This window comes from Trachymyrmex cornetzi, unplaced genomic scaffold, assembly GCF_001594075.2.
Source record: "Trachymyrmex cornetzi isolate Tcor2-1 unplaced genomic scaffold, Tcor1.1 scaffold67, whole genome shotgun sequence".
In the NCBI taxonomy this organism is placed as follows: Eukaryota; Metazoa; Arthropoda; class Insecta; order Hymenoptera; family Formicidae; genus Trachymyrmex; species Trachymyrmex cornetzi.
In genome coordinates, this window is record NW_017299992.1 from 1,071,472 (window position 1) to 1,087,335 (window position 15,864).

The 15,864-nt window shown below is 31.8% G+C and overlaps 2 protein-coding genes across 2 annotated transcripts; both read right to left on the reverse strand.

Annotated features, from left to right (window-relative positions):
* Positions 1-2,573: 2,573 nt before the first annotated feature.
* Positions 2,574-7,607, reverse strand: LOC108767265 (uncharacterized). The gene is made up of 2 exons (XM_018517018.1): positions 7,358-7,607; positions 2,574-3,878 (listed from the first exon to the last, which is right to left on the reverse strand). The coding sequence occupies exons 1-2, from the start codon at positions 7,410-7,412 to the stop codon at positions 2,974-2,976; spliced, it is 960 nt and encodes a 319-aa protein (XP_018372520.1). The 5' UTR covers positions 7,413-7,607; the 3' UTR covers positions 2,574-2,973.
* A 4,608-nt stretch (positions 7,608-12,215) lies between these two features.
* Sirt6 (sirtuin 6) lies at positions 12,216-15,307 on the reverse strand. The gene is made up of 7 exons (XM_018517247.1): positions 14,925-15,307; positions 14,584-14,711; positions 13,998-14,116; positions 13,766-13,889; positions 13,381-13,554; positions 12,998-13,121; positions 12,216-12,920 (listed from the first exon to the last, which is right to left on the reverse strand). Exons 1-7 carry the CDS (start codon positions 14,988-14,990, stop codon positions 12,438-12,440), a joined length of 1,218 nt encoding a protein of 405 aa, XP_018372749.1. The 5' UTR covers positions 14,991-15,307; the 3' UTR covers positions 12,216-12,437.
* Between the last annotated feature and the right edge of the window lie 557 nt (positions 15,308-15,864).

Here is a 15,864-nt window from a genome sequence, read left to right on the forward strand (position 1 = left end):
CTAAATGTAAAATAAAACATATTCTTGTATTTTTTTTATATTTTGGCAATATATCTACAATAATTTCATCTTTTTTAACTGTGAAATAACAAAAATATCTGTAACAGATCAATATTTTGCTTGGAAAATTTAATTTTCATAAAAGAAATTTCCTTGTTTTTTTGCTTTTATTACAGTCCAACATTTGTGTATTTTGTTAATTAATTTTTCATGATTTTTCAAGTATATTTAATGATTTCTCCTCAGACATTTTAGAAAAACTGTCAGAGTTATGATATATAGTTAAAAAGGATCAAACTATGTCGCCAAAATTTAAAAAAACATTGCACAAGAATGTTTTATTTTATTTTAAGACTATCCGAAAAGTTATAAATGTGCGCGATAGCATATGTGTATATTATATATATATATATATATATATATTTCGCAAACGCGTTAACGTAGTTATAACAAATGCATTATTATTGTGTCATGAAAAGTGCATTAGGAATCGGAAGATAAAGCGAAATATTGTTTGTATCCACATTTCACGCGCAGTATTAGGTGACGCGCGATTGCGGTTCCTCAATTGTCTCAATTATAACGCCGTTGTAGCGGGATGCGAAAAATTACGAAGACAGAAAAAAAGAGAAAAGAAGACAAGGTTCCCTCTTTAAAAGGAGGCTGAACTTGCGAACATTTTTCGCGACGCCAATAAAATGGACGCTGCATTTAAATCCAAAGATAAATTCATTTTACGCAATGAATTATTCTAAGTTAGCCATACGCACTAGGATCTTATTTATTGTTAGTTACGTACTTCTATGAGAGTGAGAAAAAAAAAACATAATTTAGAGTGTGAATGTGACTAGCATGTAGATCGCCGCGACGTATTTTGGCGAAATTCGTGTTCTGAACTCGGATGTTCCGCGGGACCGTTCCCGACTGCGACTTCACGCGGAAAATCTCGAGATCGATCCTGCACGTCAATGGTAAAGAAACTCGCTCGTTCAAGGCTCGCAAATAGTTACGTATACGTGTCGATCTTATCTTGTTCTTTTCGATAGGACAGCGAGCGAAACAAAATGCAATCTTCACAAAACGATATGTGGAAACGCGAGGAGCAATATATGGTGAAGTTTATAATCACTATCAATCAATTAGATGGTAACGTCTCGTCGCGTTATGGAATCTTAGTGTATATAGATAGCTCTCGGTTATCTTTCGCGGATGCAATTATACCAAATGATTAACTTGATTATTGACGTAGGTAGGTAATATAGATTAGATTAGATTAGAGCGTGAGATGAGAGTTAGACGGCAGATTTAACTAGGCCAAAGGGAAACGATTTGTATTTCCTATTCCTTCACTCTATCCACATACACACACCCCATTTTGTTGTTCGTTTGTGCTTTTACGCAGTCTTGTACCGTCTCTACTTACATCACATTCTCTCTTCAATCTCCTCCTTCCTCTGTCTCCACATATACATAACTACAAACACACACAACATACACATACATACACACAAATACACGTAGATATACGATATTTATTATTTTATAACGGAGACGTTTGTACACGGCTATATGTTTTAGCCAGGTCTGAAACTGAGGTTGGGAATAATCGTTCTTGATCTCGTCCCGGCGCATCTCCTTGCGATGTCTCTGTCGAAGGACGTTTACAGATTCAGCCTCCGTCCATAAAAAAAAAAAGAAAAAAAGAAAAGGTCCAGTATCTTTACGAAGCGTCGCATTCCGCGGCGTTTTGTAAAGGAAAGGCTTAGTTTTTCTTTGTAACCGGGCCGAGTTTACAAATATCCTGCGATAGACACACTACGCGTAAACACACTAATTAAGGCTTTTCTGCGCATACGTATATGCTATAGGCGAACGAAGGAAAGTTATATTTATCGAAGCGAATGAGTCCGTTAGAAACTTCTCGAGTGACATTTTCTCCTCTCCCGACTGTCGTGAAAAACAAGATATCAAATAATCATTGTAGCGCACGTGTACATGAATAAGTTATATTCTCTAATTTATAAATCAGGAATAATAATAAACGATATGCAATGGATGTGTGATCATCTTTTATTTCTTTTTGTGCTTTTTCATGATTAAACAATTCTTATGGAAACTCGTGGAGTAATTTACAAAGAAATATTTCTCAGATTTGACATATAAATTTTCAAAGTAAATGTTTTGCGACTTATACTTTACAGTTTAATTATTAAGTCATTTAAATAAATTGAAAGATTTACATAAAAAACTAAAAATAAGGTAAAATCTTAAAAAATTAGTGAAATAATTTATATTACTGATGTATTTTATAATTCTTATAGTTTAAATTGGCATATCGAAATTAAAAATAAATTTTTTATATGATGATATAACATATACTCGACAAAAATCAATAGCTAATTAAATAAATATTTCATAAATATTTTCTGAAGTCGATTCAGTTCCATCAATCTAAGATTAACTTTAATCTCGGTTCAGTTCTCTTTTTATCTTCTACTAATTCAAAGAATTAGATATCGATGATAGAATTTTTATATATTATTAGATACTGATGATAGAATCTTAATCTCGGTTCAATTTAATTTTTGTCTTGTTCTAATTCTAAAAAGAGTAAATCGAGGTTGTCGTTAATCTTACATTAATGAAATTGGGCCTTATTGTTTTATGATATGCCAGTACGCGATACTGTATATCTGTAGCCCATGCATTTTGAAAAAAAAAAAAAAAACTTAAATCTTGACATTATAAGTAGATATTATACCTAAAAATCTCTTGTATACATCATTTTACTAAAATAACATAATCTTTCTAGTGTAAAATTTAAAACTTATATCACATGCAAAACAATACAACGCGTAAGTCATAAAAAAAATATTTTTTGAGCGCTTTTTTTTAATAAATCGAAAAAGTAAGGCACTGTACTTTATTTTGTCCAAAAGAAATGAAAGCTTACTAAGTGAAAATTGTATCTCTTTACAAAGATAACAATTTTAATTCATCTGACAAGTTCAAAACTGGACAATCGACAAATATTTCGGTATTCTTCACTTCCTTCATTACAGCTTCAGTCTTTTTCAGATGCTTCTTTACGAGGTCTTTGGTGAGATATGGTGCTTTGCCGGCATCATAAATAAGAAACCAGTTGATCATATTCTTGTACAAGTTATCGTAGAAGATTTGTGGCGTGTTAAAGGTCTCGCCCATATCTGCAACGATCAGTTCTTCCAACTCGTGCTCGGAGGGCTGGCACACCATGAACACCAATTTTCTCAGAAAGCCAATTATAATATCGTCATCCTCTTTGATATTGTATAGACATACCATTATTCTGGGCACCTTTTTCAATGCGTTTATGTCAATACGATATCTCTTGCCCTTTCCCTCGAAACCATAGAGTCCATCATTATCTACTGGTACTAAGAAATTAAACGCTTCAATGTTCATGTTTGTAAAAATCGTTAGGTCCAGGATTTGATCGGGCGTGATCTCCTTAAAGTGATCAAGCAAATTTATGTAGGCTTTGAATAGATAGATCAGACTGCCCTGACGATGCAATTTATTCTGAGATAATAAATGGCACCTAGTGATATTGGAGTTTTTTGTCAAGGACCTCTTGTGCTTGATTTGCATGAAACGATACACATATTTTTTGTCGGAGATGCTTCCGTCCCCCTTTATATCATTAATCGCATATTTCAAAACAAGGTCGTGAAAACCAAGCGCGTTCCGTACTTCCGTAGCCAACCACCAATTACTAATCCTGACATCCTTTTGGCACATCAACTTCCATGCGATCCATGTTAAAAGCTTCACTTGGTAAACCATACCGCGTGTGGCGCCGGTTTTTAAATAGGAGGCTGCATATTGGTTGTCCGAGTCTGCGGAGTTAACATTATTACATTAAATATTATAAAACTAGGATACCACGCGCGCGATAAAGATTTGCGATTTTATAATAATGAACAAAATTGCGATCATTAATAAATACAGTATCTTATAAGCGAAAAAAATTGTAACTGTAAAGCAGAATTTTAATACAAAGCTTATCAAATAGTTTGATAACGGAAAAATGTTAATTGTTAGATCTACTAAAAACAATGCCACATAAATTTCACTAGAACACTGACGTTTCATAAAAATTAAATTTTTCAAGTATAACATCTAGTAAACGTTGAGACTAGAGAAAGAACAAAGATTGAAAGCTAAATTTAAAAATTATGAGATATCTAAAAATAAATAACAAATATTAGTAAAGTGCTAAAAAATGTTTAAGAATTGATAGATTTAAATATGATATCGATATCGTCGTTATAACGAGGACCGACGAATCAACTAAGTTATAATTAAATCTGATACAAAAGAAATGCTGATAAAAAAGAAATACGAATCGGTCATAAAGTGATATATGATTCTCTTAGCGCGATTAGAAAGAGAGATATTAAGTTCTTTATATATGAACCTTATATTCTGCTGTCGATTCAAGAAATGCTTATTGAGCATTATGTGTCATTGTGTACACTTTGTGATATTTATGTTATTTGACATTAAATTGATGAGGAAAAAAACCAAGATAATTCAATCGATATTTATTGTAACCTTGACAAAGAATGGTATCTCAAGTGCGATATTAGATATAGGTAGATCGTCCAACAATTGCGATTATAGGGGCAATATAATGATATCACTCGATTACATATCGATTTCCGATTATTCTAAAAATCATTGAAGACGGATATATGACTGATCGAAAAAATTATCACTAAACTTTATTTTGTTAATTTTAAAGCTGGAAACACAATGGACACAGGCAATAGGCCCAGGTAACAGGGAATAACGAGCCTTCCAATCAGAGCTTTATAAGTTCGATATATCCCAGAGCTCTGGTTGGACGTCTTATTATTCCCTGTTGCCTGTTGCTTGTGTCTATTGTGTTTCCAGCTTAACCCTTACCGTACTAATATGGATAACTAGTGACCGAGCGATTCCTGCTCGTGCAAGTTTCTTTGAGTCTTTCGTTAATTATAAATTATAGTACAGTTTATTATTTTCCAAAATAAAGAGTTAATATTTATTCTAGAAAGTTGAAAGTATGTTGGTGAATTTTTAGAGATTTTTTGAATTATTTTGAAGAGGTGAAAAAACAAAGAGATTTGAAGTGACCCTTGATGGTATGGATGAGGCACCATATTGTAGATGGTACAATAAGGGTTAATATGCACATAATAGATCAATCACCATTTATATTTTAAAATTAATCAATTGTATTAATCTTTCCTAATCTATTCATTTCAAAATAATTATTCTGAGAGACGTTGTATTTATGTATACTATTAACGGAACCATTACTTCAGAATAAACAATAATTTGATACTTATCAGCCTGTCCGTATAACACCGAAGTTACATTGTAATTCCCCTGATCTGCAAAATATAAATATGAAACCTACATATGTCATAACATTTAAAATAAATAACATCAAAAACTATTATTATTTTATACATTAAATTTTTTATTCGCATTATTTTTTACAAAAAGATAACCTATTAATAATTTTCCGTAGAATTAGAAATAATTATAACGAATAAATTACGAAATGTACATATATACAACGTTGTAAGTAATTTATCAATAATGAGTTCGATTTATTGCAAATCTGATGTTACAGGGCACCTATCACGATACAAGTTGGAATGGATTCCGATTGGAATTAATGCTTTTTTTCCCTAAAAAAACACAATAGAAATCTAGGGAACAATTGAATAATTCTAATTGGAATCAATTTTGAATAATTCCATACTTTGTATCCTGGAGGGATGTAAAGGAATCGGTTGTGCTGAGCAAAAAAATGCATCAGTTGAAAGTAGATTAAACGTGCGTAAAACATAAAGCTGTGCGTCTGATACGGCCATCGATTGGCATTACAGAATGTCAACATTGATTGATGTTAGCCGACACGCGCGCGTTCTGGAATCTTTCATTCGCGATAAAAATTATAGTACTATAGAGCAGTCGGGACGTTATGGAGAAGAATTGATGATCATGATAAATATTCGAACATGCGAAGACAGATACTTACAATTATTAAAACGTTATGATTTTCTGCGAATTTAAGAGAGTTCGTATCTTCAAAGTATTGCAGCTTCGTTAGATATACACGAGAGTATTTATTTTTAAAATTATCTCATTTCCTGTTTCGACAAAATGCATTCAATATAAATAATTCAGCGTTTTTATGATATCAGTAAATAAAACTGTGAAATTTAGATGTCAAAAGAAAGACAAATAATATGTAATAAAAACTAAGAAAACATTGAATATCTGACACTATTACATTAATAAATTTCTAAATTGTATTAGTAATTGTATTTTATTTATTTGTATTATTTTATATATTAGATATACAGGAATTAATAATTAAATCGATATTTGTTACGATGAAGAATTATATACATACAATCTCATGTAAGTGTAGAGAAACTATTTTTTAAATATTTTAATTGTATGCTGATTCTACAATGAGTCTATAATCGAAAGTCTTACGGCTGTTCTACAATGTGCTTCTTGTTTCCTGTTTCTTGCTGTTTGTCTCTGTTTGTCTCTTGTCTTTTTGATCAAGAAGGCAAGAGACAAACAGCAAGAAACAGAAAACAAAAAGCACATTGTAGAACAGCCATTAGTCTTGGTGAAGTTGGTTAATCAACAATCATACAAGTTGACTATTCAACTTCACTGATAAGACTTAGGACTATCGACTATCAACTCATTATAGAATCAGTATAATTATAAAGAAATATTATAACGTTATTGTGCGGTATATCACTATATGTATGTACATATTTAAAAAAATACTTTTTAATTTAAATAATCGCTGCATAGAAATTAAGACAAAAAAGTGACAAGTAAAAACACCGAAAGAAAATTGATCCTAAAAATTTTCTTTTCATTACCTAAAAAGTACTAATTTCTTACTTACGTATCACTTTTCTACCAATGCACATTATACATCTATATATGTATCTATTCTTCGAAAGATATGTGCGTAAAGGATGATGCAACTGCGTATCGCGATTAGGAGACGTATAGTTAAGTGATACATCATAGAGAATATTTTACAGAAAACATATTTTGCATTCAATTCATAAGTATTTGGCTATTCGTAATTGCATAACAGTAGCAATACTAATAATTACGTAAATACCTCGAAATTACCGATGTTCCGATTGTTGCATTTACACACAAACCGTACCAAGATAATACGCACACACATACACAAGTTTCTCGTTTAATTTCTTTGTTAAACATAAATCTATACACAGAACTGCAATAATCATATACTGACTGATAATCATATACTGACCGATCGCGACCGCGACACTGGTGGCAGTCTTCTTTGTGGTTTTCTTATTCTCCATTTGTCCGATGCTCTTGAAGCTTGTGCCTAGTTAGCACTCTTAATTAAGTGTTAATCGCGACGTAGGCACCAATACCCAGTTGGATTTAAACTACGTGGTGTCGATTCGTTACACGCGCAATAAATACGTCTTTCCAACACAAAGTGACTGACGATTCTGAGGATAGAGGGAGAGTCCCGAAGAGCATAATGGCTCTCTCAGGAATCCCTGCAGCCTGCAATGCAATATGGGTGGGAGAAGACGAATGCGATTCGAGTGATGGTTGCGTACACTTGAGAAAAGAAATATTTAGAAATGAAAGCGATAAAGATAACGCTAAACCAGGCAAATAGGTCGGGATAATCAGGTACGCTTTGTTAATAAGACATTTTTTTTTTTATGATGTCTTTATACCCCTTACTTAAATTAATCACATGCAATTTTAAACAAAAATTTATATATACGAGATAAAATGTACAATGAGAGACTTTACAATTAACAATGTTAAAAAAATCATTTAAAAAATTTATATAGTAATATTATTTTATACAGTTATACAGGATGTCTCAGATTTTAACGACCAAACTGGATCAATGTATTTTACACACAGAAAAATATATCATTCTGCTAAGAAAGTGATTGCTCAATAGGGACCTGGACCAAAGATGTTTTTCAGTTCGGTTCTGTTATAAAACATCAAATAAGTGTTACGGTTTTATGTCAGTTTCGGTTTCGGTTCTTCTAAAAAAAAAGGTATAAAAGTTTTAGGTTTCTTTTTCAGTTCAGTCCGGATCCCTGCCTGTTGCTTAGTTTATTTTTTTTAAATAACAGTCTTAAAATATATTTATTATACAAATTTGAGAAAAAACTCATTATTATGCACTCAAATAAAAATTTATTTTTTTTTAATATTATAAAATTTTATCAACGACTTTGTATAATAATTAAACACACAATCGAATTTATTTTAATTTAATAATCTTGATGGAAGTACGAACTTATTAGGATTCAAAACATATTTTAATAAATTTTATGTTTGTGACGAACTTATAACAGATTTGCGAATATCGTGAATTTTTGAAATATTTTAAATGAATAATTAATATTTGAACGCAGTAGATATTTTTCTGTGTGTACACATAAACATGAGAAATAAATATTATTTAAAGATAGGTCCACAGAAGCTTTATAAAAAAAAATAAATAAATAAAAGGTACCACGAATTAAAAAAATTTGCTCTGATTATTAATTCTTCGAAGCGGATATTGAAGTATATATCCCTATATTCAGTTATAACAAATTTCTGTCAGAATTAAACAATTCTATTTTGTTTATATTACATTAAATTAGATTATTCTTATTAAAATATACAATGAATAGCAAAGGCTTTGAAGAATAAATCAAAGTATAAAGGTGCCTATAAGAGCCAACACTGGTTATTAGTCATGTATAATAAATTTATTAATTAAACCTAAATTGTAGACGTTTCGATCATCAATTTGGATCCTTATCAATATAAATGTTTCATACTTAAGAAAAGTATTCGTCATATAAATAACATGAACATCATAATTTAAAATTATATAAACGGATTAATGCTGGTTCATTTGATTATGTTTCTGTTTTTATGTGTTTTTATATGTCTTTATGTGTCCAAAAGTATGTATATATTTTTATGTATCTTTATGTATCTCATTTATTTTAATTGCCAAATTAAATGACAAACGCTTGGAATAATCTGGTGTCGCATTAGATCGCACGCTCGAGATCACATGCAATATGATGTCACCACACAGGTTATTCCAAGCGTTTGTCATTTAATTTGGCAATTAAAAATGAACGAGCTCTTGGATACATAAAGACAGAAACAACATCAAATAAATCGGCATTAATCCATTTATATAATTTTAAATTATGATGTTTATGTTATTTATATGATGAATTTTCGTAAATATTAAACATTTGTATTAATTGCTAATAATCCAAATTGGCGATCGAAATATCTACAATTTATGTCTAACTGATAAATTTATTAGACATAACTAATAACCGGTATTAGGTCTTATAGGCACCTTTATACTTTGATTGATTAAAATATACTCGAGATCGATATTCTTTTTATACGAATTGTCATTATTGGTTCTTTAAAATTAATTAGTATCTTTTAATTAACATAAAATAAATGAATTTTAAGACCTAGCAACAGTAACTGTTTCAGATTTTGGCGCCAGCTGCAGAGAATTAATAGTATCTGATTTTATCAATGTCTCATTTCAAAATGTTATTTCGCATCTGAACAATATTAATTCCATGGAGTATGGATTGAGAAAGTACTGTTTAAAAGAAAATATTTTTTATTTTTCTAATTTATTTCAAAGCATGTGAATATAATTAGCTGATTGTTTGATGCAAACCTTTAACCACCAATATTACCAGATTTAACATGTATATTTTTTTGTTGTAACTCTTGATTCTTAATAAAGCTTCTATGAAATTAAATTTCTAACATTTTTTTCTTATTTTAGAACATACTGACGCAGTTTGACTGTTAAAACTTGGAATACCATGTACATTATCAATTGCTTATAATAATAAAATGTGTATCTAAATGTTCCTTAAATAATGATAATTATAACAATTACGGAAAAAATTATAATTATTTTTGTTATTTAATAAAAGGAATGTTTTTCTTATGTTGATACTTTATTGTTCTTTCTGATATAAAAATCGGTTTTTTCTCATAACATTAAGGCTCGATTATTCCTCGAAAAGATAAAGAATATCGATAGTACTACTAGTAATAAATATTTTTCAATTTGTTATCGATATTTGCGAGATATCCCTATAAGAATGTATCATATTTGTGTCGTGTTACCACAACAAATTTTATAATTATAAAATTCATCTAAATCTAGAGACATTTTCAACTCAAATGCCCTCTAGGGAAATGTTCATTTTTATATAATGGTATGCTCGTAATATTCTGCTGTAATATGAATATTATAAAGAGAGAGAAGCACTATAATATAAACTTATAAATGGGGGAATCCCTTTTTTATTTTGTATATATATTTTATGTATAAGTATATATAAAATTGAAAGATATATAATCTGTGATATTCTATCATTTTTATATCAAATTAAATGTTATAACATAACTTAGTGATTTTCATGGAGTGAGGTAATTGGAAAAGATTACATTATCTTTTATCGTTTTCATAGATGTACTTTTTATTTTCGAATATTATATCTGGCGAATAATAATAATTACTTAAATAAAATCATGTGTTACGATAAATGAAGCAAACATCACTATGTACATATAAATATTACATGATTCGCTATATCGCATTCTATCGAATGCACTCTACACGTGGCAGCTTGTATATTCTACGCGCGAAAAATCGTTTAGCGTACTAACTGCGAGATATTGTTAAAACTTTTACTTTCAACATTCCCTTCAACACTATATGGAAAAAGGCGCACTCTGTTAAAAATTCAACATCTGAATTTATCGGACAATCTAACATCAGCTTGTAGCAAATAGTGCTATTAGCTTACTAAGCTTACTTATACAAACATGTGCTTTGTATTATAATTATATGACGCGCAAATCGGTCCCGTATGCGCTGTCAATTTTCATAAGGCGAACATACCTGAACATCGAGGATGATTAACGGGACCCAGAATAATCTATGTAGGAAAGCAATTATTTAGGAAGTCACACAGGAAATGTCGCCAGTAGAAACGATGTTGGATTCATAATTTTTTTATGATCCAATCACATGTAACACGTCATACTAAAAAGACCTTTTTGTTTATATTTTGTCTCTTTCTTGATGGTTTATATTTTATTCCAGCCCTGACGTTCAAAATAATCTTAATGGACATACACGCTTCTTTTACATGTATTCTATGGAAGATACATGTATTTCTTGCTAAAAATTGCAGAATCAACGATATCCATGAAAGGAATGGAAGATAGAGGAAAATTATATATATAACGATCTCTAGTTCTTTAATAGATAATATAAAAATCTGTTGGAGATATAATTTTCAACCATTTATGGGCATAAATTATTCATATACTAGGCTCTCATATATATGTATTATTCTTATTATTACGATCAAGCAACTACTTCGAATTTAGCTATTCTCAATTAAAAAAAGCTTATGGAAGTTCTTACTGGCGAAATGTCTTCTAGGAAGATCTTATTTATCGAAAAATCTTATTAATATAATCTATAGTGGAAAAAGTATTATATTATGCACGAGAAATCTGGAACACGTTGCTTGTCGAGAGATTTAATCTCTCTATATCGAATTTCTCGTCGCAATATCTAATACGCATATGTGTAAATATATAAGCTAGTTGTAACAAGCAGATGCAATACGCAAACAGAACTTTGTAGATACTAATGATATATACAACTATCGGAACATTTCCATTGTCTTTGTCATAAGTGACATGTCCTGAAAACAATATTATGAGCCCGTAATCTTATTGCACATTTAATGTTAAATGTTTTATGTCCACAATCAACAATTATTATACGTGCTTAGAAAATTATATAAAAGTAATATTCTCATTACAAACGAGAAAAGTATCTGTTGTTGCTTTCTGAATATAAATTTGAATAAAAACAAATAAATATATGTATATGTAAATATATTAATTTATAATATATTCGTAATATATTATAAATTAATATATTATATAATATATTATGTAATATATTCTATAATATATTATCGTCAATATATTCATTTCAAAGAAATATATTTCTTTACAAACAAAAACAAAATAGAAAAATAAGAGAGGAAGAGAAGGAAGGTAAGGGAGAGAGAGGGAAAGACGGAGAGCCACATTTAATACTAAATGTGCAGCGAGTATGCTTCAAATACCTATTGAGAACATCAGCAAATCTATCGCATATTTCATACGGACAATAAACATCATTAAATATGCACTCATAAGCAACTGTTAGCGTACACTGAGAATAATCGAAATATTAGAATGAAAAATTATTACTTCATTAAAACTTGCTACACCGTTTGATTCATTTTCAGATCAGTATTATGCTCCGTTGCGTCTTCCATCGAATATCTACACTTTTCAACATCTTTTGCATTTTCTTCTATCTTAACGGAGTTGTCAGCCACATGATCATTCTCGGTCTTATACATTTCACCCGATGTGGTTATATTAGCTTCTGTTTTGATTTCTTGCTTAACTGTAAATGCCTGCTTTCTGGCTTTAGTTTCCTTTTTGGTATCTGTTCTCTCCCTCTCATACATAAACGTTTTTCGTTTTCTTCGCATCGGCTTGCACACCTTTTTGTACAGCACATTCATCTCCTTTACTCTGCTGGTTGGGATCGTCCAGTCCATTTCTTTAGCCGTTGTATCGGAATTTCGTGTTGGATCCATACCGCTTTCATATTCCGAAATTTCAAATCCCAATTTATTCATGACAGCTATCATTACCTCGTCGACGTTGCCATTGATAATTAAATCAGCTTTTTTATCCTACAAGTATACATTTTTATCTCAGTGATGGAATACTTAATACCTTTTTACAAATTTATGCCGTGTAATAATCCTACGTGTTTTGTTGGTTGCAGATTACATATAACGAGACGGCCTCCGTATTTTTTTGTATATAAAGGCAGATTACCACTTGGAATAATTTGTAACGTCGTTCCCAGACATATACTTAAGTCGGCGACACTAAAAAAACATCAGTGTAAACATTATATTGAATATCAAGATGTATGATATGCGCTATTTTAGATAAGTATTTTCAAGAATTTTTATTACAAAACCTGAGACATTCCGCAAGCCGTACTAAAACCATGTGTGCTATTACATTCACAATTTAATACAATTCTTGACGTACGAATGTTAAAGTTTGCACGCATAATAGCTTCGTATTTTATTATAATTTCTGCTACTCTGAATGCTGATACATAATATTACAGTCACTTACCTGGAGTGAAGGTCAGACAGTGTCAAGTCGCTGTCTGGCAAATTATGCTCCCAATCGAGAATGGTATCGTGCATTCGGCCACGGCAAGGGCGCCCTCCTATTTGTTCCGATCTGCATACAGTATCTAAGGATTTTTTCCCTACGCTTTTGGTCGCAAAATTTCGAATAAATTGTCTGGAAAATAATTTATATTTTTACTACTTTTAATATTCTTATTACAAAAAAACTAACATTGCTATAATAATTGAACTCATTTTTTCTATTTATTGTTTATTGGGCTGAATTTGTTTTAGCGGAATTAAATATATTAATTAAATCTAAATAATTTATGTTTTTTCATTGTTTCTTTATATTTGAAATTATATTTTTATGTATGTGTACAAACCTGCCACATTTGTCACACTGCTCTGTAAACATATTTCCATGCAGCTCAGCAAGATATTGCCTCTGTACTCCTGATCGTAGATGTAGTCCATCTATATTCTGACTTATAATGAACTTTACTTTTTCTAAAAAAAAAAAAAGAAAGAAAACATCGTGTAGAAAAATAGAAAAAGAAAGTGTTTATAAAGAGAAAACTTTGATATTCTTTTACAATTTACTTTGCCAACACTTACTGGTTTCTATTAATTTTTTCAATGCCATATGGGTCTTTGTAGGGATTGCTTCATCAAAAGAGATGCTCATGGCAGGTTTTAAACCTTTTTGTTCCAATGTCCATACACCATTTGTACCCCTAGTACAAAAAAAGAATGTCGCTCAAATTGGCGATATAAATAAATATGTATTCCAATTATGGAGTTCTCTATTTGCTCAATTTATAAATAACTATAAATTTGCTTGCATATTTAAATTCCTTAATTTTTTTAAATTTTGTATATATATTAGATTTGAATTTTCAGTTATAAAGACAAATTAAAAATACATATGTATGTTTATGTAAGTATCTCTTTAAAAGTTAGAATATTTTGGTATGAGAAAGAGCCTCTTTTATAAAAAATACGTAACGACTTAGCATTGTTCAATATGTTTATCATCTCATATTCCTTTAATTTAAAAAAATTCTTCTGCGTCTTCCTTTCCAGGGTACATCAAATCGCAGTCTTTGGTGGAAGCGAATAGGAAAATGGAGATACAGGAGTGAACTCAGGTATGGACAGGTGTGAAATTCACAATCTTGAGAAATGACAATGCGATAATCACCGAAAATCGGGAATACCCGCCGCAGTGCTGATACCGGCTCCGGTGTGGACCACGACGTGACGCGCGCCATGTATCCAGTCGGCCAGGAGTCCACATTTCAGACGAAGAGTCTCGACGCTGTCGTATCTCTGCAAGCAAAAAGGAATAAAGAAAAAAAACGAAGGAAAAAGAAAACAATGGAAGAAAAAAAAAAGTAGAGCGTCACTCGACTCCGCGAGAAATTGGCGACGTGGAGCAAAACGCCATCGCGTTTACCGCGCGTCGCCGAAAACTTCGGGAAAAAAGAGAGGAAAAAAATAAAAAAATAAAAAATATCTCATCCCGCCGAATATTTTTTTTACCTCTTCCAGTCCGAGCACTCCTTTGTTTTCGTACGGCGATAACCCGTCCGCGTAGCTCGATGACATTTTTGCGCGTCCGCGAAGTCCGAGGTGAGTCCCGTCCCGATATCCGTAATCACGACGCCTCGAGGGAACGCCACGAACGGCGATACGTGCTCGTCGTCTCACACGAAGCGGGTTCGACGCGATTTTCAGCCGTGCTCCGGCCGCCCTCCCATGTGCCAGACGAATACGTAAACAATATGAATCGAGAGCTAATGACCGCGTGCTGTTATGTTTATACGCTACGAATGACGATAAGTGATAGGAAACTCGAGACCCGCGGAGAACGCATTCTGTTTTATAGACTGCACTGCATGCAACGAAATGGCACTTGAACAGAAAGAAGATAATAAACCCCCCGGGGCATGCGCTCTGAGCCGCGCGCCGTAGGAGCGGCGGTCGGTCGTTCCGGACGCCACGGACGCTTCGGTTCATCTCGCCTCCATTCAATTCATGCACGAGCCATCATCCAACCGCGCACGGCGCCAATTTCGAACCGTCGCGTCGCGTCGCGTCGGTCGATTGTCCGTTTTGAAACGAGGTGAAAATTACAAAGGGCTCTTCAGCAGAGGCACAAATCGACACAAGTGTCATTCCGTCTTTGTTTCTTACTGATTATTGAACAAGGACATAACTCTTGTTTCAATTTGTGTCTTTTGCTGGAAAGCTCCCAAAAGTGTGCGAATTTATTACAATATTTATAAATATAATAATGAGACAAAGAACGTAGGAATACTTTTCCCAAAAACAAATGCATTTGAAGTACGAAGGTCTGTGCAAATTGAACTTGACAACTCGATTGAATAAAACAGAATTCCGTGTATTTTTTTAATTCGAATAACTATGTATAAAATGATAATTAAAAGACAAATTCGCATCGTAATAAGGTGCTACGTTT